This window comes from Paramormyrops kingsleyae, chromosome 14, assembly GCF_048594095.1.
Source record: "Paramormyrops kingsleyae isolate MSU_618 chromosome 14, PKINGS_0.4, whole genome shotgun sequence".
Lineage (NCBI taxonomy): Eukaryota > Metazoa > Chordata > Actinopteri > Osteoglossiformes > Mormyridae > Paramormyrops > Paramormyrops kingsleyae.
Genome location: NC_132810.1, coordinates 27256082 through 27282085, shown reverse-complemented (window position 1 = coordinate 27282085; position 26004 = coordinate 27256082). Strand labels below are relative to the sequence as shown.

Here is a 26004-nt window from a genome sequence, read left to right as displayed (position 1 = left end):
AACATGTACGAAAATACAGAACAAATCATGTGCCATAATGGTTCAAATCAGAGTTGGCACAGAAAGATTATTATTTCACAATGCATTTGTTGTTACACGCTTAGCTTTCTGAAATCTGTAATATTACATTTAATGCGTGACTTAATAGATCTCTCCAGAGCACGTAGTGGAAAATGTAATTAAGTCAGTGGCAGAATGTGTGTAAGGTAATTTACATGTGACATGTCCATATTTTGGTGTATCTGGCATAAGGGTGCCCAAAACCCCAGCCTGTAGTGAAAAAAAGTGCACAGCTATGAGTTTTTTTTAATTGCATGCATGAACGAAGACTCCTAATTTCAGAATCAGCTTTTATTAAGAGCAGAAAAAACATACAAAAAGAGATGACAACATTACCTTGTCTTCAAATAAAGGTTCCATATCTGCAGGACAAACTGGATGTGGTTTACTGGTGGGGGGAGGGAATCAGTCAGTAAAAATAAGTATATCAAGATAAAAACAACAAGAATCAATCAATGTGAGGACATTTTCATTGGAACACTGGATTGGAATTTATATAAAAATACACATGCACTTAAAATGCATTTTACCTCAATTAATTTTCATTTTAGAAAGATGTGCATTCAAATGAAATGCAAACATGCCATAAAATATAAACTAAAAACAAAACAAACAAATAAAAACAGACCTGATACATATTGGATGGTTGTCAAAACGACCCCTCTATTTACCAGGGGCCTGTTTCACAAAGCAGGATTACTTGCTTAGCCAGATAACTTGCCAGATTTAAGGTAGTCTGGGCTAAATGTAAGTTGATGAAAATAAGGTCTATGTAGCCCAGACTACCTTAAATCTGGCAAGTTATCTGGCTAAGCAAGTAATCCTGCTTCGTGAAACAGGCCCCAGCACTATATACAGCATGAGAACATATTTCAAATTTATATTAGGGACAAAGTGTAAAAAGCTTGTCTACTAAAAAAAATAACAGACAATTCATAGAGAGGGCTCTGTGCCAGTAATCAGAAGGCTGCTGGTTTGAATCCTGTGAATGCCAGGAGTGCCTTAAACTGCAACTGCTTTATTCTGGGTATGATGTTAATCTACATCCATCCTCAAAAACCATCTCCTTGTAAGAATTAAGGTGTCAGCACATCTAGCATAATCAGAAAAGATCTCCCTTTCCAAGGACACAGACTCTAGCTCTTTGTGGAGGTTCTCCAGATACAGTGGTACCTCAGAACTCGAACTTAATCCGTTCAGAACTCTGGATCGAATCCTAAAGAGTTCGAGTTCTGATCGAATTTTCCCCATAAGGAATAATGGAAAACTAATTAATTGGTTCCAGGCCCCCCAAAAAAATACACCTAAATATGCTTTATTTTTAAATGTATTTTATTATATAATAATAATTACTGTTACTGTCTATTATTGTCTAAATGTATTTTTACTGTGTAAATATATGTATTCAGCTAGTGTAAACATGCACAATGCTATCACAGCGAATGCGAGGCTGAGACTGAAGCTTTACCCCTTGTTTCCACTGAGAGACGTGCCACGTGACTCATTTCTCCGCGCGTACAAGTTATCTTAGGTCGGCGTTCACGGTTTGACTTCTGATATTCAGATCAAGCTCTAGGTAAATTTTTTTCGAACTGGTTAGTTCAACTTTTAAGAAATTCGAGTTCTAATGAGTTTGAGAACTGAGGTACCACTGTATGTCTAAACCAGCTGGGAACATAAGAAATTTACAAATGAGAGGAGGCCATTCGGCCCATCAAGTTCGTTTGGGGAGAACTTAACTAATAGCTCAGAGTTGTTAAAATCTTATCTAGCTCTGATTTAAAACCATAATGCCTCTAGCGTGTCATGGGTCTGCTAATGACACATGCCCAAAACACTTTACTGGGACCTTAGCCACCACAACTCCCTCCTCTTCATAGGACACTACTTTGAGTTACCTCCATAACACAGAACTGTTTAAACTGACACTAAGAGTAAGTCTAGCACTAATAATACAACCCCAATTCCAATGAAGTTGGGACGTTGTGCAAATTGTAAATAAAAACAGAATGCAATGATATGGAAATCTCATAAACCCATATTTTATTCATAACAAAACATAGAAAACATATAAATTGTTTAATCTGAGAAATCATTTTAAGGAAAAGATATGGTAATTTTGAATGTCATGGCATCAACACGTCTCAAAAAAAGTTGGGACAAGGCCATGTTTACCACTGGGTGGCATCCCCTCTTCTTTTAACAACAGTCTGTAAACGTCTGGGGACTGAGGAGATCAGTTGCTCGAGTTTTGGGAGAGGAATTCTTCCCATTCTTGTCAGGTACAGAATTCTAGTTGCTCAACTGTCTTAGGTCTTCTGTGTCGTAATTTTCATTTTATGATGCGCCAAAAGTTCTCAATCAGTGAAAGATCTGGACCACTGGCAGGCTAGTTCATTACTTGGACCCTTCTTCTACGAATCCATTATGTTGTAATTGATGCAGTGTGTGGTTTGGCATTGTCATGTTAGAAATGGAAGGTCTTCCCTGAAAGAGATGCCGTCTGGAAGGCAGCATATGTTTCTCTAGAACCTGGATATACCTTTCAGAACTGATGGTGCCTTTCCAGATATGCAAGCTGCCCTTGCCATACGTACTAATGCACCCCCATACATCAGAGATGCTGGCCTTTGAGCTGAGCGCTGATAACACACTGGGTGGTCCATCTCCTCTTTAGTCTGGATGATACGGCATCCCTGGTTTTCAAAAAGAATTTCAAATTTAGATTTGTCTGACCACAGAACAGTTTTCCACTTAGCCACAGTCCATTTTAAATGAGCTTTGACCCAGAGAAGACATCAGTGCTTCTGGATCATGTTCAAATACAGCTTCTTCTTTGAATGATAGAGTTTTAACTGGCATCTTTGAATGGCATGGTGAATTGTGTTCACTGATAACGTTTTCTGGAAATATTCCTGAGCCCATTTAGTGATTTACATTGCAGAATCATGCCCATTTGTGAGGCAGTGCTGCCTAAGGGCCCGAAGATCATGGGCATCCAGAACACTTGTCCCTAGCACACAGAGATTTCTCCAGATTCTCTGAATCTTTTGATTATATTATGTACTGTAGATGATGATGTTTTTGGCCTCTTTGCAATTTTACACCAATGAACTTTTTTCCTGAAATTGCTCCACTATTTGTCGATGCAGTATTAGGGGGATTGGTGATCCTCTGTCCATCTTTACTTCAGAAAGACACTGCAACTCTAAGACGCTCTTTTTATACCCAGTCATGTTACTGACCTATTGCCAAATGACCTAATTATTTGCAAATTGTTCCTCCAGCTGTTGGGTTTTTGTACCACTAACTTTTCCAGCCTCCTATTGCCCCCGTCCCAACTTTTTTGAAACTCAAAGTAGCCCAACAGTTACCTGCAGTGATTGCAATGCCATGTTTTAGAGAGGAGGTAACAGCAGAGCATCATTTAATAGAACAAATTTAATTAGGCACTTGGAAACACATACAGTAATAGGGAAGAATACTGCAAAAGTGCAAGGCTTCCTCAGACAACGAATGAACCAATGCCTACTGCATGTGTATTTAAAATTTTATTAATGGACTGATCAGAACTTGGAATCGGCAGATATAAATATCAAATGGATCAGATTGGGGTACCCAAAAAGTGAATCAGGATATCCCTATTTAGTATATGCCCAATAGCCTCATAAAACAATTGGACAAATGCCTTCTAGGATAAGCTATTTTAAAGGTGTCACTTCCCATTTCCAAAGTGCCCATTGTTTATGTAGACTATGTTCAAAAGTGCTCTTTACAATGCCTCAACCAGTGGTAGAAAAAGTACTGTTTTCATACTTAAGTGAAAGTAGAGACACCACAGCAAAATGTTACTCAAGTAAAAGTCATCCAGTAAACTACAGTGGTGCTTGAAAGTTTGTGAACTCTATAAAATTGTCTACATTTCTGCACTAATATTAGTAGATAAAGAGAACCCAGTTAAATAAATGAGACAAAATATTTCACTTTGTCAATTATTTACATTGTGTTGCAGTTGTTGCTGCAAAAGGAGGTCACAGCAGATACTGAAATGAAAGGTTCACATACTTTTGCCACTGACAGATATGTAATATTGGATCATTTTCTTCAATAAATAAATGACCAAATTAAATATTTGTCTCATTTAACTGGGTTCTCTTTATCTACTTTGAGGACTTGTGTGAAAATCTGATGATGTTTCAGGTCATATTTATGCAGAAATGTAGACTATTCTATAGGGTTCACAAACTTTCAAGCACCACTGTAGTACTCAAGTATAATTATAATTAAAGTAGTGCTATGAAATAATTAAAATTTTTAATCAGATTAATCACAGTGTGGATTAATTTAGATTAATCACAATTAAATATCATTCATTTTTAATCTGTATTAATCGCATTTCATTTTGCTTCAGCAAACAGACTCAAGAAAAAAGGGAATATATATTCACTTAACATGTTTATTGAACATCTTGAACACAAGTCGGATGCATTCCATCTGCCACAGAAGTGCAATACCATGGACCCATATCAAAAAGATTTTTTGCTTAGTAGTGCTTAAACAGTATAAAACTACAACTTTCCCTTCTGTTGATAAAGGGCGCAGCCATCTTGGATTCTGAACTCGGGATCCTCTGTGCTGCCTGAGATATTTCTCGGATATTTCTCAGGAACAAGCATGTTGTCACTTCAGGCTTCAAAACTCGGAATCAGACTCAGAATACGAGTTCCGAGGGCAAATGGAACGCACCAAAACTGCCCGAAATGGGTTGACAGAGACATTTCAGGGATTTTGAGTCATTCTGCGCTGCAGATGGGTTAATTGCGTTAAAAAATTTAATCAGATTAATCATGATGATGGATTAATTCGCGTTAACCCGTTAAGTTTGACAGCCCTAATATGTATATTTTTAGGTGTATTTTCTCATCCATGTAATGTTTTTGTGATGGTAATATATAAAGTAAATAATGACAAACAGATTGATCCTCTCCACAAGGATAAGCCTTAAATCATCTCATCTGTCTCTTTGCTGTCACTATGCAGTGCTGCTTCAATTCTGATGTGATTTGTCTCAAAATTTGATTAGGTCCAGATCTTTAAAGTTACAGCATGTTTACAAATATTAAAAAAGATCAGTGAAATACATTAAGTTATCTTGATAATATGATGAAATGCTTGAAATTACCCTTTTATTGCTATCACTATGTGGCTGGCACTGCTTGAGTTTTGGGGCGATCAGTCTCAAAATTGCAGATTGACAACCCTGCCATTTGAAAAAGATTTCTACAATACTTTTAGAGTTACTATGTTCACAGGCCAAAAGGTCTTCTACCGATGCTGCTGCTACTACTTCATTTTTGTCTGAAAATGTAACCAGGTGTACATATCCATCATACAGTGTTTCTGTGAAGCGGTAATAAGAGTAATAAAATACTTTTTGATTAATCACAAGCATTTGGCCTTCACCCTTCCCTTTGCTACCACTAAGCGGTGTTGCTTCAGTTTTAGGGAGATGTCTCAAACTCATCAGCTCCATTTTGGCAGCAATATAATACCTTTTGAAAAAGATCTCACAGACAGCTTTTGAGTGTCTGCAGTGGCGACAGGGACACAAATGGCAAACTGGGGCTAAAACCATATGCGTTAGCTGAAGTCTGGGGAATAGAATAAATGTGTTTTTACTTGAATAACTCTGATATTATATCTATTCATTTACTGCATATTCCACTTACATCCCAATTTGTGCAATCATTCTCCTCCAATTAGATGGTTACCTATATTTATTTGTGTATGTTTTAAAGGGGTGCTATTATGGTTTTCTGGTTTTTCCCTTTCCATTAGTGTGCAGGTAAATAGTCCGCAAAGTCTTCAGGCCCATAGTACACAGTTAAAGGAGTAATTCTCACCACAGAATTCACTCTTTTCTAGTCTGTTTGAAAGACCTCATTGAAATTCCAGCCCTTACTTCTACCGATGCTGCTGCTACTACTTCATTTTTGTCTGAAAATGTAACCAGGTGTACATATCCATCATACAGTGTTTCTGTGAAGCGGTAATAAGAGTAATAAAATACTTTTTGATTAATCACAAGCATTTGGCCTTCACCCTTCCCTTTGCTACCACTAAGCGGTGTTGCTTCAGTTTTAGGGAGATGTCTCAAACTCATCAGCTCCATTTTGGCAGCAATATAATACCTTTTGAAAAAGATCTCACAGACAGCTTTTGAGTGTCTGCAGTGGCGACAGGGACACAAATGGCAAACTGGGGCTAAAACCATATGCGTTAGCTGAAGTCTGGGGAATAGAATAAATGTGTTTTTACTTGAATAACTCTGATATTATATCTATTCATTTACTGCATATTCCACTTACATCCCAATTTGTGCAATCATTCTCCTCCAATTAGATGGTTACCTATATTTATTTGTGTATGTTTTAAAGGGGTGCTATTATGGTTTTCTGGTTTTTCCCTTTCCATTAGTGTGCAGGTAAATAGTCCGCAAAGTCTTCAGGCCCATAGTACACAGTTAAAGGAGTAATTCTCACCACAGAATTCACTCTTTTCTAGTCTGTTTGAAAGACCTCATTGAAATTCCAGCCCTTACTTCTATGACATGGTGAGGTCACCTCGTAACACAATCCTTATTGACCACCTAGCTGCAAAGATCTGTCTCCAGACTGAAAGACAGGGGTTGAAAGTGTAGGGCAAGCAGACCAATCAGAATATCCTGGGCTCATTGGCGCTTTAACAGAACATTTCAGAGTTATAGACAGAGTGAATAAAGATGTACAGTATGAGGAAAATAATGTTTCTGGAACACTGAAGTATATAAATCTATTCTAGTAAACCCTAAAAATTAAATCATGAACAGTGAAAATGAGCACAATTGGGCCCCTTTAAATATTCCCATCTTAAAATTTTATATTATTTATAACATAAATCTAAATAATATATAAATATATTAATTATTATATAATTAATTATTAATTAATTAATTTGAATTCATTCATATTCTTTAAATATTTTTAAATTTAATGAAATGTAACATTTTGGTTAGATAATCATGCACTTTAGTCTATGGCCTAAAGTAAACGTGACTACATAGCCAGAAGCTGGAATCAATGGTGGTAAAATAATTAGCTCAAATCCTTGTAATAATGAGTCTCCCAATCAAACTTGGTCTTATTTCACTAGACCTGGAACTTGTCACCAATTTTCAACCAATTCTAAATTAAATGTTAATTAAATGTTATAGGCAACGTTTGCCCCCGCTGTCTAAAAAATGGGGGCATTTACTAAATTTTGGGGGCGCTTTTTAAAAATAGTAATTGATGCATTAAGTTTGTTCTTAATGTGGAATGAGCCCAAATTAAAATGCATGCAGTAATTATCATCTTCTGCCAATACAAGTAAATAAAAAGCATACTATTGCTGTTCCAAAGAGAAATATACAATCATTTTTATGTTTATAGAATACCATATGTATGTGAGAGAAAGCGGTAGACAGTTCTAACTATTTTAGGCTTTTACTTAGCACTTAATAGCTTCTGTATATATGTATAATGCTTTAGCTTTTACATGAAGAGAAAACTTCATCACAGTCTTTCAAATTAACTACTTTATGGTCTGTTTTTTAAACTGTTGAAGGTCTATTAAAAATATTTGGGAAAATAAAAGGCAGTGTTTTACAACTGTAAATGCAAACCGGTCCCTTCAACAAAAATAAATCAAAACAAAACAACTGCAAATCACAATATTTTTAACCTGTGAACTGTTCAGCAATGTTTTAAAATAAAATGAAACGGGTACCAATTATTGAAAATATATAGAAATACCATGAAAATTCAATATACTGCCCAGCAGGCCCGCTGTGTGTCTTGCTCATATGGCCAGGGATAAGAAGATTTTGTCGGTTGAAAAAAATGGCAAATACTGACACACCTGCGGTTGATGGTGTTCTTCTTTTAGATAACTTATAAACCTCAAGTAATACCAGACATCAAGAGAAAATCAACAAAGCTGATATACATGATCTACACTCATTACCCAGTTAACTGGCTAGTTCATACCACATCTTCATATAGCATGAGTAGTTTAAAGCTTATAAAATTTTGGACGCCTACAAGTGTTTTCTAGCTGAAGTACAAGGGGCTTTGTATGGTAATTTCCCAGAAAAGATCACTTCCTAATCATACTGAAAGTGAGGGAAAAAATGAATTATTTACGGTAAATTCATGCGATTCACAAGAACAGTATTTGAAAATAAAATAATTTTTTAACTCTTGGTTCTTAACCAACGTTGTCAAAAGTATAAAAAATATCAATTCTATCATGTATAAAACGGTTTCAACACTCATTTTTCATTGTATCGATTCTGTAGCCTGCACTTCCAGTCCACTCTAACCACTGAGGGTTGTGACCTGCATATTTTCTATGAATTAAAACATGTTTAGTAGTTGGTAAAATATTTTCCACATTAAGACAACTGTCTGCAACTATTTTTACCAGTGGGTAGTGTTCAGTTCCATACAATCTTGTGAGGTCGTATTTAACGTTGATAACTCAAAGACAAACTTTCACTTTTCATGCAGTTGTTACAAGTGTTTGTGCTTTGTGACACAAGATAAAGAAGACGTGTAAAACTAATGTATATCTGTTCTATTATGCATTTAATAATAATATACAGTAACATCTAATTATTAATAGTGTTTATTTACTGCTCTTGAATATCTCAAATGTGATTTCAGTGTAATTACAATGACTATACTGCACTTATGCTTTGACTGAAAACTTTTTTTAGATATAATGATGTGTTTAACTTAACTTTTTTAACTATGCTTTTAACTTAAAAAAAAAAGCAATTAAAATAATTTTTTATTCAGCGATATTGTACTGAAGTTTGAAATTTTGGTATCCAGACAACAATTTATAATCCTGAAGTGCCACTGCTTCAGTTTAGGGGCAATCCGTTTAAAAATTTGGCGGCCATACAACGCCTCGGCAAAGTTTGAAAATGATCCATAAAAAGGTTTTTGAGTTATTGCCTTACATGCCAAAGTGTTTGTGGTTGTGGGAATGGTGGCAGCGGGCCGATGCTACAACCAAATGTGTTCCTCGAAGTCTGGGGAATAACAATTACTGTAATGTTATACAGTCATGGAGAACACAGGAAACATTACATTGTTACAAGAAGGAGAAAATATGAACATATTATTCATATCCTTCCCTGGTTTCATACTAGGTACAGGACTGCCTTCAATTGTTTTTGAACAGTTTGCCAGTTAATTAGTTTTTAAATCTTGAACTCAACTTTAGCTTACCCATGCCTTAAACCACAATATGCTGTAAATATAGCTGCTGGTGCTGCTGTACATGCCCTCACGGCTTGCTATTTTTACCATCAAAGTGTCTGAATCAGTTTTGACCAATGTCTTTTTTAATTTTCCCCACATATCTAGATGGTGCCTGGGGTATATTTATTCTCACTGCTCCATCACTGCATCTTGAATGCAGCCTACTGTCTGCACAGAAAACTGGCTCACTGTGGACTCTGACCAAAGTTTACACCATACAATAATAAATGTGTTACAGCTGGGTGACACTGACCAAAAATTCATATAGTATATGAGATCTCACAGAGGGTGGTCAAATCGAAATGTAAATGCATTTTACAAGTATCGAACCCCAACCATTCAGTACAGACACATTCTTTATTCCAAACAAATCTATATAATAGTCAAAACAAATTATGCTCATGTGTCGTAGGGGCCCAATAATGCATTAAAGATAGGGCTATTCAAATAACGGACCTCAAGGGCCATGCACTGTTTGTTATCCACCTTTGTTTACCTGTGAACCAGATGTGAAGCGTCTATGGACAATCAGAATCAGTCATTATTAAACTAACTGCTAGGGAGCTGATAACAAGGCCTGGATTTGGAATTGAGGGCTAGATTTGAAAAGCCCTGATCTAAGATGTAACAACATTTCACTCCACTAAGTCCTCAGTTTATGACACTGCTGTTTAAAGAGAAGATGAATTCATGTTCATCTGTGTTCTATGGACTTGATGTGACATGTACAAGAATTTCCCTCTGGGATCAGATCAGATCGGATTGGATCTGATCTGAGCCCAGTTTCTCAAAAGCTTCTTATCGCTACGTCATTCATATGTTTTATGTTAAAAGATCTGTTCAGGGGGCCCCTGATCTGTTTAGAGACAAAAATATGATCTAAATTTAAAAGCTATTTGGAAAATTGCTCTAAAAACACAAGCATGCTACCATTAGGCACTGCAGGATCTTTTTTCAGGAAAAAAACCTTTTTCTAGAACTAGGAACTTTGGCCATGTTCACACCGCAGGAACGCAGCCCGATTGTTAGTACCTAGGGTAGAAAGAGCTACGGCAGGCTGCAGAGCTTTCTCCTATAGAGCTCGTCAGCTGTGGAATGGTCTTCCACCGGATGTGCGGGTTTCAGGCTCACTCTCAATATTCAAGTCTAGACTAAAAACACACCTGTTTAGTTTAGCTTATAGGGACACTAGTTCTAGCTCTAGCTAACTCCTCACTCCCAGTTAGACCTATAGTGTGAGGTGTAGAGCTGGGTGGGGATCGGTGCCATTGGCTTTGGATAAACTGAATTGACAGTGCTGTCACTCTAGCTTAACATCGCTTGTGGGATTGGAGTGCTGACATTTCAGGGACTCCCCATGCCTGCATTCCCACTTGCCTCTCCCTCCTACTTATGCTGCCATAGCCATATCTGCCGGGGCTTGCACATTGCACTCCATATTGCACTCACCTAACTTTTAGCACTGCCTACAGTCTCCCCTACTTTGACTAATTGCATATTTTATTTCCCCTACTCCTCCTGGGGGGTGCTGCCTGGAAACCTCAATCTATCAAGATGTCCAGCACACCCTGCAACATGTGACGTCACCACTACCAATGACGTCCGTGCATCCAGATCGCCGTTATCTTCCATGCATGACCATCTTCCATGTATGACCCGCTGCCTGCCTTCTGGTTGCCTGGCGATTGGAGGGAGCATTGGCACCGGCTGTCATCTCCGCCCTGCTCCCCTTTGTGTTTCAAATTTTACTGTATTTGACTCTCCCTGTCGGCCCCTGGAGTCTGGCCCCTCCCAAGGTTTCTTCCTTCTCAGGAGTTTTTCCTTGCCACTGTCGCCTATGGCTTACTCACTGGGGGCTTTGGGTGGGGATGCTGTAAAGCGCTTTGAGACGATGTAATGTTGTGATAATGCGCTATACAAAAATAAATTTGTTTGTTGTTGTTGTTTGTAGTTCCTCGGAGGCTGTTGCAGAATGTCTTTTTAGTCCCTACTGCAGATGAGATACTTTTCATTTGAACACAAAGTACTGGGGAGGGGTTTACAGCATTAAATAGAAGAATGGTTGACCACAAGCACTGGTGCTTGTCATATTTTTGACAATCCTGCAACACACTCCAAAAAAGTTGGGACAGAGGCAAAATAAAACTGAAAAGGTATCAATTGCATGCAACAATTTCTAAATTTGTTTATGTTTAACAAATAGAATTGTTTGTGAAAACACTGAAAATCATTTCTTTGTCCCTTTGCCTGTTAAATAAAGGTTCAAGTGAAATACCAAATTACAGATTTTATTTGTTATTGCCGTTTTAGAAAGTGTGCCAACTTTTCTGGAAATGGGGTTTGTAAACTTACCTTGCCCTTCTCCTCTATCAAATTCGCTGTGAAACTCTATCTAAATGTTTTTAGCTGTGAATTCTAGGATTTGCTGTAGCTTCACAACCAAAGTTCTAGTTTCAACCAGGAAGGAATACTACAGGTCTCTATTAATCTTTGCTCAAACTATTTTAATGCAAGTTTAATGCAATAAAAGTATATTTTAACAGAAGGGTATTTTTTCATCCTATGTTCTGTTTGAAAATACATATACTGTCAAAATAATATACTGTCAAAATTCGATGTTCCACCTAGCACGAAAAAATATGACAAATTTCCTTTGCAATACAAAATGCTAGCATGGCCAGGGGGTAGGGTATCCAATCAACAACAGATTAAAAAAGGGGCTCCTCTCCTTAACAGAGTTTTTGTATCCTCTCCTCACAAATGTGTTGTGAATGGTACTATATAAAAAGTAATTATGGGCCTATTCATGTAATGAAAGGCCCATATTGTTCTTCACCTAGTAAACTACATTTTGCCAATTTGCGCTGAGCCCGTGAAAGCCACGGAGCTCACTTTGGTGCCAAATCGTAGGGCTTACTTAGCAGCACGGATTGACATATCGTTTGTCTCCGTACTGCTTACGGATTGCGTGTAATTCCCTCTCAAAGTCGAAAAAAAAACTTTATTATTATTTATTTATTATTCTTCCGTAGATTTTCGGCAATTAATGCGGGTCGTACCGTAACATGCAGCCAGGCAAGCTATATGTCAAAAGTGAGTCCTTGGTTGTGTGAGGTGTGCTATTACTTTTCTGCGCAGAATATGTTACCATGGCGACGTTATTCACGTTAAAACACACTAAAAATCCCATAGGAATGCATTAAATGCTAACTTTTACCTAGCATTAGCCATGTGAATAGTAGTAAGGCGCATCTTTTTTCATGGGAGTGAATGGCCCATTGGCTTCAATGCATTTCAGTCAAAGTTGTCCCACTCGGCCAGCGTTCATACCACAGCAACAAGACTCGGTATTCAACCTCAGGCCTCATCACCCAACACCCCAAGACCACCATCTTGACCCGCACTCGTCTTTCATCCCTCGTTCTCTCCCATTGACTTCAATGCATTTCAGTCAATGTTTTCCTACTCGGCCAGTGTTCATACCACAGCAACAAGACTCGGTATTATACCGTAGGCCTCATCACTCAACACCGCAAGTCCAACATCTTGACCCGCACTCGTCTTTCATCCCTCGTTCTCTCCCATTCACTTCAATACATTTCAGTCAAAGTTTTCCCACTCGGCCAGCGTTCATACCACAGCAATAAGACTCAGTATTCAACCACAGGCATCATCACACAACACCTTAAGACCACCATCATGACCCGCACTCGTCTTTCATCCCTCGTTCTCTCCCATTGACTTCAATGCATTTCAGTCAAAGTTTTCCCACTGGGCCAGTGTTCATACCACAGCAACAAGACTCGGTATTCAACCTTAGGCCTCATCACCCAACACCTTAAGACCACCATCTTGACCCGCACTCGTCTTTCATCCCTCGTTCTCTCCCATTGACTTCAATGCATTTCAGTCAAAGTTTTCCCACTGGGCCAGCGTACATACTACAGCAACAAGACTCGGTATTCAACCTCAGGCCTCATCACCCAACGCCCCAAGTCCACCATCTTGACCCGCACTCGTCTTTCATCCCTCGTTCTCTCCCATTGACTTCAATAGATTTTAGTCAATGTTTTCCTACTCGGCCAGGGTTTATGCCACAACAATAAGACTCGGTATTAAACCTCAGGCACCATCACCCAACACCTTAAGACCCCCATCCTGACCCGCACTCGTCCTTCATCCCTCGTTCTCTCACATTGACTTCAATGCATTTCTGTCAAAGTTTCATTATTTGGCCAATACTACTGCCACAGCAACAAGACTAAATAATTAAATCAATAAGTAAAAGCACCAGCTCTTCCAAGGTCAGCGGAATAGGCCCATCTCAAAATTTCTTCAGGAATTTTCGTTTCTAGTTATTATTATTATTTATTATGGGCCTATTCATGTAATGAAAGGCCCATATTGTTCTTCACCTAGTAAACTACATTTTGCCAATTTGCGCTGAGCCCGTGAAAGGCACGGAGCTCACTTTGGTGCCAAATCGTAGGGCTTACTTAGCTGCACGGATTGACATATCGATTGTCTCCGTACTTCTTACGGATTGCGTGCAATTGCCTCTCAAAGTCGAAAAATAAAAACTTTATTTATTATGGGCCTATTCATGTAATGAAAGGCCCATATTACTCTTCACCTAGTAAATTACATTTTGCCAATTTGCGCTGAGCCCATGAAAGGCACGGAGCTCACTTTGGTGCCAAATCGTAGGGCTTGCTTAGCTGGACAGATTGACATATCGTTTGTCTCCGTACTCCTTATAGATTGCGTGCAATCGCCTCTCAAAGTCGAAAAAAAACTTTATTTATTATTATTATTCTTCCGTGATTTTCGGCAATTAATGCGGGTCGTACCGTAGCGTGCAGCCAGGCAATCTATATATCAAAAGTGAGTCCTTGGTTGTGTGAGGTGTGCTATTACTTTTCTGCGCAGAATATGTTACCATAGCGACGTTATTCACGTTTAAACACATTAAAAATCCCATAGGAATGCATTAAATGCTAACTTTTACCTAGCATTAGCCTGACTAACCATGTGAATAGTAGTAAGGCGCATCTTTTTTCATGGGAGTGAATGGCCCATTGACTTCAATGCATTTCAGTCAAAGTTGTCCCACTCGGCCAGCGTTCATACCACAGCAACAAGACTCGGTATACAACCTTAGGCCTCATCACCCAACACCGCAAGTCCAACATCTTGACCCGCACTCGTCTTTCATCCCTCGTTCTCTCCCATTGACTTCAATGCATTTCAGTCAAAGTTGTCCCACTCCGCCAGTGTTCATACCACAGCAACAGGACTCGGTATTCAACCTTAGGCCTCATCACCCAACACCCCAAGTCCACCATCTTGACCCGCACTCGTCTTTCATCCCTCGTTCTCTCACATTGACTTCAATGCATTTCAATCAAAGTTTTGCCAACTAGCCAGTGTTAATGCCACAGCAACAAGACTTGGTATTCAACCTTAGGCCTCATCACTCAACACCTTAAGACCACCATCTTCACCCGCACTCGTCTTTCATCCCTCGTTCTCTCCCATTGACTTCAATGCATTTCAGTCAAAGTTTTCCCACTCGGCCAGCGTTCATACCACAGCAACAAGACTCGGTATACAACCTTAGGCCTCATCACCCAACACCGCAAGTCCAACATCTTGACCCGCACTCGTCTTTCATCCCTCGTTCCCTCCCATTGATTTCAATGCATTTCAGTCAAAGTTTTCCCATTCGTCCAGCGTTCATACCACAGCAACAAGACTTCATTTTCACCCTTAGGCCTCATCACCCAACGCCCCAAGTCCACCATCTTGACCCGCACTCGTCTTTCATCCCTCGTTCTCTCCCATTGACTTCAATGCATTTCAGTCAAAGTTTTCCCACTCGGCCAGCGTTCATACCACAGCAACAAGACTCGGTATACAACCTTAGGCCTCATCACCCAACACCGCAAGTCCAACATCTTGACCCGCACTCGTCTTTCATCCCTCGTTCCCTCCCATTGATTTCAATGCATTTCAGTCAAAGTTTTCCCATTCGTCCAGCGTTCATACCACAGCAACAAGACTTCATTTTCACCCTTAGGCCTCATCACCCAACGCCCCAAGTCCACCATCTTGACCCGCACTCGTCTTTCATCCCTCGTTCTCTCCCATTGACTTCAATGCATTTCTGTCAAAGTTTCATTATTTGGCCACTACTTCTGCCACAGCTACAAGACTGAATAATTAAATCAATAAGTAAAAGCACCAGCTCTTCCTCGGTCAGCAGAATAGGCCCATCTCAAAATTTCTTCAGGAATTTTCGTTTCTAGTTTAAGTAATACTGTCCTAAAAAATATAAAGAATCAAATTCATAGTCTGCTGAACTAAGCAACAAACATGGCTTCTTGGCACTGAAGCATGACACCTTTGATCTCTACAGACTCAATGTAGAACTGGCCTGCATGTTTTACATTTAAAACTGCTCCAATTTGAAGTTAAGAAAAGTTAAACATTTCTCTATTACGTGTGACATATCAGAGTGCAGTTCATAAAAAAACTGTATGCAAACTATGTAAATGTTCAGGAATTTCACATCATTTTCTACAGCCCTGGAGCCTGTACCAGTAAATGTTTTTAAGTTGTTTAATAAATTAATAAATTCTGAATCTGAGTGTAGGTTATTATTTTACTCAAACTGCCTATATAAAAAACGGCTACAAATTTGGTTTGGCAATTGTGGTTTTAAAGTGGTTTTAAAGGCAGGTAAGTCATAAAACCAAAAGTAATTAATGCTTCTTCCTTCTAGTTTGAGCCATGAGCACTGTCCCAAGACAGTTTACATTTCTTTTGAGTTGTTTTTTAATAGAGGGTTTTAATGTATTGGTTCAAGTTTCCATATTTAATATGAAAAAGATTTAAATAAAATCATTATAATGTTACATAACGGTAAAAGACATGTAAAAAAAACATTTAAATGAAGATAAAAGAAATAAAGGAATAAAAAGGAACTGTTGTTAATAAGTATTAATTTAACCATACAAAAGGACTAATTAAATGCTGAAGTAAAAAGTACTGCTTTGAGTCGTTCCTTATCTGATGAATATAGAGAGTCGTCGAATTTCTAACCTTTGGATCATAAATAGAAAGTCACTTCATAGATTTTCTTGTGCTTAACCCTTGGAATGTTTAGCATATAAGCACTTGAAGATCATAAAACTCAATGTGAAACATTGAGTTTTATGTAAGAAAATACTACGTCTGAAGAATTCCACAATTTTTACAATATCATTTTTATAGTTACATTTTTACTCACCTTAGCTCTTTGGAAATGCAGGTCTCACAAAAACGGTGTCCACACTCAGTTTGTCTTGGGTTACACAGTACTAAGTGACATGCCTCACAGCAGTACTTTGGCTCTGGAGGGAAAACAAAGTGATCCCTGAAACCTCCCTGCAGAGGCTGAAATCCAGGCTCAGTCCAGGGTCTCTGGACAATGGAAGGAGCACGGGGTTGGGGAGGGATCTGTAGCTCTGGCACATCCACATTCCGGCCTGCTGACATGACCTGAAACACACAGGGGAGGAAAATGCTACAATGTACATACAAACAACCTATGACAGAACGAGGTGGTATGCTTATTTATTTCAACATTTTCTACAAGTCACACAAAAAAGATGTTTGCTCCACACCCTAGTTTTTCCCCCAGACATTCACCATTCATACACAGTGCTTCAGAACTTTAGCAATATCTAACATTGATATATGTGACAGAAATGTATAAAGCAGGTTAACAATGGTTATACCTTTAAATATGCTTATGTTTAAAAGTCAGTGGATGTGGTTCCCCCAAATAGTTTATACACCGCCCTCCACAATTATTGACACCCCTTGTAAAGATTTGTAAAAAAGGTTAGAAAAATCCACCTTTTGGTGAAGCAGCTTCATCTCACACTGAAAAATTTAGAAACATCCAATACATTTACAATACATTTATTGAAAGATAATTATTCCTTGATGAAGGATTTGTTTATCTTTAACAAAAGCACATGTGCCACAATTATTGGCACCCCTGGAAATTATAGTGAACACAATGTAACTGAAGCATGTTTCCCTTGTAAATTGTACATTTTTCAGTTCAGTGGAGTGAATAGGAACCTTCAAGCTGTAATCCATGAATTACATGGATATGAACAGGGATATGAACATGAGGTGACACAGAGCCCAAATTCCCTTAGTCATCCATCAACATGGCAAAGTAAAGAGAACATACAAACCAAATGAGGGACAAGTGTGTTGACCTTCATAAGTCAATTGGCACCCCAGCATTTAATATTTTGTACAACCTCCCTTTGCCAGTATAACAGCACTGAGTCTTCTCCTATAACATTATAAGGTTGGAGAATACCAAGCAGGGCATCCGAGGCCATTCCTCTTTGCAGAATTTCTCTAGATCATCCAGGGTCCAAAGCCATCTCTTCTGGACTCTCCTCTTCAGCTCAGCCCACAGGTTTTCAGTGGGGTTCAAGTCAGGGGACTGACACAGCCATGGCAGAAGTTTGATTCTGCAGTCAGCTACCCATTTTTGTGTTGATCTGGACATGTTCTTAGGATCACTGTCCGGCTGGATGATCCAATGATGGCCTAGTTTTTGTTTCATGGCAGAGGCAGCCAAATTTTGATTTAAAATGTCCCAGTATTTCATGCCATGTACCCTAGTCCATAATGCCATGTACCCTAACGAAGTTTCCAGGGCCTTTGGAGGAAAAACAGCCACACAACATCACAGAACCTCCACCATATTTTGCATTTGGGATAAGGTTAATTTCATTATAGCCATCCTTCTTTTTACGCCAAACCCACCTTATGTTTATTGCTAAAAAGCTCCATTTTTGTTTCATCAGACCACTGAATTTGATTCCAGTCAAAGTTGTAGTTGTAGTAGTGTTTCGCAAACTCCAGGTGCTTATGTTTGTGGTTAACTGACAGAAAAAAGTTTTTCTGGCATACCTTCCAAATAATCTGTTAGCATGAAGCTCTGATAGTTTTTTCAGAGACGTGGTAACCCCAAGATTTCACTTGGTCTTGTAATTCACCAGGAAATCCTTGGGGATTTTTTGCCTCTCTTATGATCCTCCTCACTGTACGTGGGGAAAATAAAGTTGGGTCCTCTTTGTCACGCCCCGCTCCGTTCGCTCCCGATGTGTGCCACGCCCACCTCATTACCTCCTGTTTCGCCCTAAGTGTTCCCACCTGTAGCTCGTTCTGTTACCTAGTCTTGTGTATTTAGTCCGAGTCTCAGTCTGTATTCCCCAGATCTGTCATCGTTGTATGGTCCGTCCTTGTCTGCACCTGTCCTTCTGCCTACAATAAACCCTTCCACTGGACCTTTTGGCTTCGTTCGCCTGCTTCCGTGCTCGCGTCCCACCCCGAAGCTGACAGAATGACAGATCTCCCGAAAAGCATGAAGCAGCAGTCCGAGCACCACCGGCTCGGACTGCTGCAGGACTTCATGTACTGGCACGCCCAGCCCGAGGTACAGGAGGACCCGCTAGCCCTGGTACTGGCTAGCCGGGGCCGGGACATGCTCCTGAAGGAGCGCCCGCCGGGGCAGGAGTACCCGCTGGGTAAAGCCCGGAAATGCCTCCGTCGGCTACAACGCCGACTCGCCGAGCAAGGGGAGAAGCAACAGGAGGAGACTCCGTCGCTCTTCCTAGGAGCTTGCTATCTCCTCCCCGCCTTCGCCGACACCAGCGCTACGAGCCTGGCAAGCTCGCATCCGGAGCAGCCTCCTCCGATGGAGGCTTATCACTATCGGCCGGAGCGTCTGGGGCAAGGCGGAATTCGCGCCGCGAGAGACAGCATTCCCCGGGTTCCTAAAGCCCTGAGAGGGAAGGCGCCCACGCGCTCAGCACCCCTCCTTCCTGAACCGGACCGGTTCGATCCGGACCTGCCGGCTGTTGATGCCGCCGCACTGCCCGCGGCACCGCCGGCTGTTGATGCCGCCGCACTGCCCGCGGCACCGCCGGCTGCTGATGCCGCCGCACTGCCTGCGGCACCGCCTGCTGACGCCGCCGCACTGCTTGCGGCACCGCCTGCTGACGCCGCCGATCCGCCTACGGCCGCGCTGCCTGCTGCCGCCGCCGATCCGCCTGCGGCTGCGCTGCCTGCTGCCGCCGCCGATCTGCCTGTGGCTGCGCTGTCTGCCGCCGCTTCGGATCTGCCCGCGGCTGCGCTGCCTGCTGCCGCCGCCGATCTGCCCGCGGCTGCGCTGCCTGCTGCCGCTTCGGATCTGCCCGCGGCTGCGCTGCCTGCTGCCGCCGCTCCGGATCTGCCCGCGGCTGCGCTGCCTGCCGCCGCTCCGGATCTGCCCGCGGCTGCGCTGCCTGCCGCCGCTCCGGATCTGCCCGCGGCTGCGCTGCCTGCTGCCGCCGCCGATCTGCCCGCGGCTGTGCTGCCTGCAGCCCCGCCTGCTGCAACCGCCGCGATGCCCGCAGCACCGCTCAACCTGCCAGTCCTGCCTGTCTTCCCTGCTGCAGCTGCCGCCGCTCTGCCTGCGGCACCGCCTGCTGCAGCTTCCGCCGCTTCGTCAGCGGCACCGCCCGTCCTGCCTGTTTTCCCTGCTGCAGCTGCCACCATTCTGGCTGCGGCGCCCCCTGCTGGCCGCGTGATGGCGGCGCCCGCGACGGCGCCTCCTGCTGGCCGCGTGATGGCGGCGCCCGCGACGGCGCCCCCTGCTGGCCGCACGATGGAGGCGCCCGCGACGGCGCCCCCTGCTGGCCACGTGATGGCGGCGCCCATCCTGCCGGCTCCTGAACTGCCCGTCTCGCCTGTCCTGCCGGCACCTGAACTGCCTACCCTGCCGGCACCTGAACTGTTTGTCCTGCCGGCACCTGAACTGCCTGTCCTGCCGGCACCTAAACTACCTGTCCTACCGGCACCTGAATTGCCTCAGGTTGCCGCGGTTACGCCCCCTGCTGCCCGCGTGCTGGTGGCGCGCGATGAAGCGCCCCCTGCGGGCCGCACACCCGAGCCCGACTCACCTGACCTGCCCGTCCCGCCTGTTCAGCCGGCCCAGCCCTGCTCACCTGTCCAGCCGGCCACCGTTCCTGTCCTGCCTGCGGCCCCGCCAGAGGCCGCCGTTCCAGTCCTGCCCGTGGCCCCGCCTGAGGCCGCCGCTCTGCCTGCGGCCACACCCGAGGCTCTGGCTACCCCGCCTGTTGCCTCTTTAGAGGCCGTGACACTTGTTTGCCCAGACCTGACCTCCCTTGAGACTCCCTCGCCCTTACCCCGGCCAGACCAACACCGCCCAGGACCCCGCCTGTCAGTGTCCCGTAAGGGACGGGGTCACAGGCGTCGGGCCTGGGTCCCGCCCGCCATGCCCCCTGGCTCGCCCGTTCGGCCCCTGGCTCTGGCTCGGTGGCTGCCTGCGGGTACTGCGCCTCGGGGTCGGCGGTCGCCGCCGGGTCCCCCCCTGGTCCCTGGGTGCCGGTCCTCGGTCCCGCCTCCGGCTCCCGGTCGGCCGCCTCCGGGCCCCCCTGCTCCGGCTTGGCGTCGGACGGCGCCTTCGCCGGCTGCGGCTGCGCCTCCGCCTGCCGCGGCTTCCCCCTCCTGCCTGCCTTCCCTGGTGTTCCCTCCTGCTCCCTCCTGGTCCCCTCCGTCACTCCCTCGTCCCGTCCCCTTGGTCCCTGGGTGGTCCCCTCCTGCTCCCTTCTCCCTCTCCCCTGCGGCCCCTCCGGCCGCTGCCCGTCGCCCGCCTGGGCCTTTTCGTGCTCCCCTTGTTCCTCCTCCCTTTCCGTTCGTCCCGCCTGTTTCTCCTTCTGGTCCCTTTGTCCCTCCTTTTGGCACCCCTGGCCCTTTCGTGTCGCCTGTGGGTGTTCCCCCTGTGTCTCCCTTCTGGGTCTGTCTCTCCGCCTTCCCTGTTCTCTGTCAGGTCCTGTCCTTCGTTTCGTCCCTGTTCGTCTTTTGCGTCTCCGTCCTGTTCCCTGGGTTTGGTTGACGTTCTGTTTTGTCTTTCAGGTCCTGTTCCCTCGTCCCGTCCGTCGCCTCCTCCCTGGCGCGCCCGGTGTGCGCGCCTTTGGGGGGGGGTTATGTCACGCCCCGCTCCGTTCGCTCCCGATGTGTGCCACGCCCACCTCATTACCTCCTGTTTCGCCCTAAGTGTTCCCACCTGTAGCTCGTTCTGTTACCTAGTCTTGTGTATTTAGTCCGAGTCTCAGTCTGTATTCCCCAGATCTGTCATCGTTGTATGGTCCGTCCTTGTCTGCACCTGTCCTTCTGCCTACAATAAACCCTTCCACTGGACCTTTTGGCTTCGTTCGCCTGCTTCCGTGCTCGCGTCCCACCCCGAAGCTGACACTCTTCCTGGCAAATTAGTAACAGTTCCAGTTGTTGTCCACTTTTTTATTATTGCCCTAACAGTAAAAATGGGCGTAGAAACAATAGAAAGGTGAGTAGCTATTTTTTTAATACCCATTCTCTGACTTATGAAAATCAACATACTTCTCCCTCATTTGGTTTGTATGTTCTCTTATCTTTGCCATGTTGATGGATGACTAAGGGAATTTGGGCTCTGTGTCACCTCATGTCCGTATCCCTGTTAACCATGAATTCATGGATCACAGCTTGATGGTTCCTATTCACTCCACTGAACTGAAAAATGTACAATTTACAGGGGAAACATGCCTCAGTTACATGTCCAGGGGTGCCAATAATCGTGGCACATATATTGTCGTTAAAAGATAATTATTTCTTGATGAAGGATTTTTTTTTTTTTATGTTAATGAAAGGTTGGATTTTTCTCAATTTTCAGTGTGACATGAAGCTGCTTCACTAAAGGGTGGATTTTTTCTAACCTTTTTTACAAATCTTTACAAGGAGTGCCAATAATTGTGGAGGGCGCTGCCTGTGTTGCACTAATTTCTCAATGTTATGGAAATTGTTCTTACAATGGTTTCATAGAGGCATCCTGAAATATTTCCTTTAAAATTTTCAAACTGACTGGGAAATACCAGTTGTTTCTGAATATGTATATAGCTGCACATGTCAGCTGTCAAACCAATTAGCTTCATTTTTAGCACAGAGTTGATTTGTGTTTCTTGCTGAAAAATGTATATAGCAACAAGGGCTGCAAAAAATTATTATGGTGATAAATTATTAACTGTGTGATCAGGCATTCAACTAATGGATTAGGTGGGTCAAAACACAGGGATTTTGCAAATGCATTATTAAAACAAACAGAGGCATTTTTTAAACTTTACACAGTGGAGAGAATCTAGGGGTGTAAGTACACAAAACTCATGGTTTCATACACACTTCAGTGTTCCTTAAAATTTGCTACAGTGAGGAATTTATTTTGAAACTGTTTATCACTAAAACAGCAAACAATTCGGAATGGTTATAAAGAAAACAAACGGCAACGTGCCTGTTGACGCGTCTCAATAACTATACCCAAGAGACGCTCATTTTCACTGACTTTCCTGGCAGAAGTGCTTCAAAAGCCACGGGACTAACTTGCAGGTGCTGCTTCTGCTTTGCTTCAGTTCTACACACATTCGTCCCAAACCAGTTGGCATTTTAGATGTGTTTCAAGCATCATATCTGAGTTCAGCACAACAAAGACGACAGTCTTGGTATTACAATAATAATAATACTTTATTGATCTCTGTGGTGAAATTCTCTTTATGACTCTCCCAACTTGCTCTCTGTAGATGAGAGCAAACTGGCTGTGAAGGGCAGCCACCTGTTGTGGCGCCGAGGGAGTAGGGGATTAAGGCCTTGCTCAAGAACAGGCACAGAGGCTTAGCCCACTGAGTCACACACTGCCTTCCTTCTTCTTCATTATTATTAATAATAATAATAATTAAATAATAATCCATGGTGTTAGAGTAATTCACTGTGAAACCAAAATATTCCCTAAATACTGATTTAAGTGACATGGGACTTCAGGCTTTCCAGCACTTGCTCTAACCAACTCACGGCCACAATTACCATAGTGTTTTGTGTTGAACATTTACTTGAGGATATAGGTTTCTCTAGTGTCAAAATACAGGTTTATTTGTTTTACTGTATGTACTAAACATACAAAATGTTGTAACAGAATGGCACACAGCAAATACAAGTATTGTTACTGCCCTAAGAGAAGCTGTTTTACATATCAGTTTAACAGGATACTGACCTCTTTGATGATGCAAGATTAAAGTGTTTCCATTCTTTTGATGTTTTAGTCTCATAACAACCCTCTACAGACGACCCCACTGCCTCCACCATATTTAGCTTGCTAACAATTGTACTTAATAACAGCAAACTGCAAAAATGCAACATTCACAACATTTTTACCACCAATTATTATGGATATTATCAATTAGTCGTTGTGGTCCTACCCGCAACCAATTGTAATATATTATTAACTATAATTATTTTTATTCTTTGAATATATGGAGAAGTTCAAAAATGTATCTTGTTTGAATAACTAGTAAATATATAATAATGGCAGAAACAATTTATAAAACCAACTGCAGTTTGTATACAAAGCCAGGAAAGGTTGTTGTCATGAAAATGTAGATGTACATATAGCTGGTATATAATGATGTATGGATATATCATCCTTTTGTTAAATTCTTCCTACTTTCGAGTCGCTAAATTGTGACACAAAAAAGGTCAGCCAATTTTCCCCAAGGAGAGGTCATTGTCTTTAAATACCGGATAAACACAGAGTTGAACTGTTCTACGTGGTGGTATTGAAGGGACTTTTCCTTCTGTGCATCATCTTTGTTCCAGCCTCCTCCCCAGCTGTTGTCAACCAAAATCAAAACTCAAATACTGAAACTAAAATACATCTCAAAACTATCAACCAGTTCATGTCTGCCACTTAGTGGGTAAGAATTAAAGTTTGGTGCCCAATCCAGTAAATCTGAAAACCGTCAACGGGAGAATTCTGAAGTTTGTTTGAAGAGCAAATATGTGGAATTTTCCCATTAAATACCCAAAGACAAACAACCAAAAAAAAGTAAGAAGAGAAACTGAACACTATATGCCTTTTAAAAATGCCTGGGCAGAGAGAAAGAAAATCTGAGTTATTATTATGTAAGGATTTTATCATTTAAAGTACATGTGCATAGTATTGTGCTGTAAAGTAAAAAGTATACAATTAAATCTTGTGCCCACCCATCATGGGCTGCTGACTGCTGCAGAAATCAACATTAAAGCATTTGCCTTAAAAAAGCATTATACCCTACAATTAAAATGTTAGTCCAAATAATCTGATCCACAACTGTTCTGATGAAAAACTGAGTTAATGGTTGTTTCCATAAATGCTTCTAGAGCTCATCTTTTCGGCAACATTGAATTCAATAGCAAAAGGGATTTCCAACAACTATCAAAAATATTTGGCTTTACCTGCACAATTACTTTATTAATGCGTTTCGAATCTAAGTATAAATATATTTTCTTACAAAATATTAATAGTAAATTCGCTATTGACGATGGAAAGCTAAAATTCGTTTTAAAACATTATGAAATCAGTAAAAGAACAACTGTTTACGGGAAACAAAGAACTAAACTGAAAAAGTATGTCCAGATTGCACTTCAAATAACGTGTGTGCGAACATACAACATAACTAAATTTAAACACCAACTGGATAGATTACGAGACTATCAATATTCATTGTAATTATTCTTATCTTAATATAACAAACGTAACATTACTGATATTGTTAAATACAAAATAAGCAGATACATTGGCGTAGTACTTACATGAATCAAACATAAACGTCGTGAAATATATCCCCGCCAGTCCTTCAATAATTTTTTAAGCAAAAAAAGAGCTTTAGATACTCAATCCAAGAAACTATAGCGCGACAAAATTAGGTTTACAGGCCATGGATTATAAATTATAGGGCGTTATCAATTTTGCGGTGCAACAAAGTAAGATATCTGTAGAAATATTTTATAAAAGAAAGTGGAACACATGTTGCCTTCAGAATGAACAGTACATACATGTCTCTGCTGCTGATGTCAGGTCTAAACCGATGGAAAGCCCCTTTGGTCTTACTTCCTTCGGAAATCCCCGTCTAAGAAAAAAATGCAGCATGTCATAAGCCCGCCCAGCGCCTCCGTGCTGCATTTAGAAAGGCGGCGGCGTTTGTTGTGCGACGTAGTGACAACTATCCTCATTTCAAATTAACTACAGTGACGCTTACGTAACGTATTCCAGGTAGTTGCTTCAATGTACTGGGGAAATAAAAACAATGTATTACAATTCCGTAATTAATCATATATGCATGATATAGCAGACTGCTAATGTGACAGTGAAAACTAGAACTAATACGACATAATTCACGTACGTTGTTCGACAACTCGTGTTTAGTTTCTTTGTCTATTTTAATGTATGCAGTTAGTACATATAGTGATTTCGTAAAATGTATACAATTTGAAATACTAACAACAATAAGAATTTCGCTTACACTGACGTACAACATATTTTCTTAATAGCTGCTATGTTTGTTTTGAAAACCTTTCCTTTACATTTAAACGACTATGTAATGCGCACTCCAGCTCAGTAGGTGGAGGTATACATGTTGCAAGTGTTTCCAATCGATCACGAAACGAGTAAAAGAGG

The 26004-nt window shown here is 41.8% G+C and overlaps 1 protein-coding gene across 5 annotated transcripts in view; it reads right to left on the bottom strand.

Annotated features, from left to right (window-relative positions):
- The window catches only part of traf3 (TNF receptor-associated factor 3), a 101060-nt gene extending 75359 nt beyond the window's left edge, over positions 1–25701 (bottom strand). For 4 of the 5 annotated variants that reach the window (XR_011982475.1, XR_011982473.1, XR_011982474.1 and 1 more), the window contains exons 1-3: positions 25140–25701; positions 16702–16952; positions 397–448 (exon numbers count right to left, since the gene is read on the bottom strand). Coding sequence is in view for 1 of the 5 variants with exons in the window: in XM_072698916.1 (XP_072555017.1) it covers positions 397–448; positions 16702–16949 (300 nt within the window). In the remaining 4 variants the exon portion in view is untranslated. The remainder of the gene's footprint in view (positions 1–396; positions 449–16701; positions 16953–25139) is intronic. The other variant, XM_072698916.1, reaches the window with a different exon arrangement.
- Between the last annotated feature and the right edge of the window lie 303 nt (positions 25702–26004).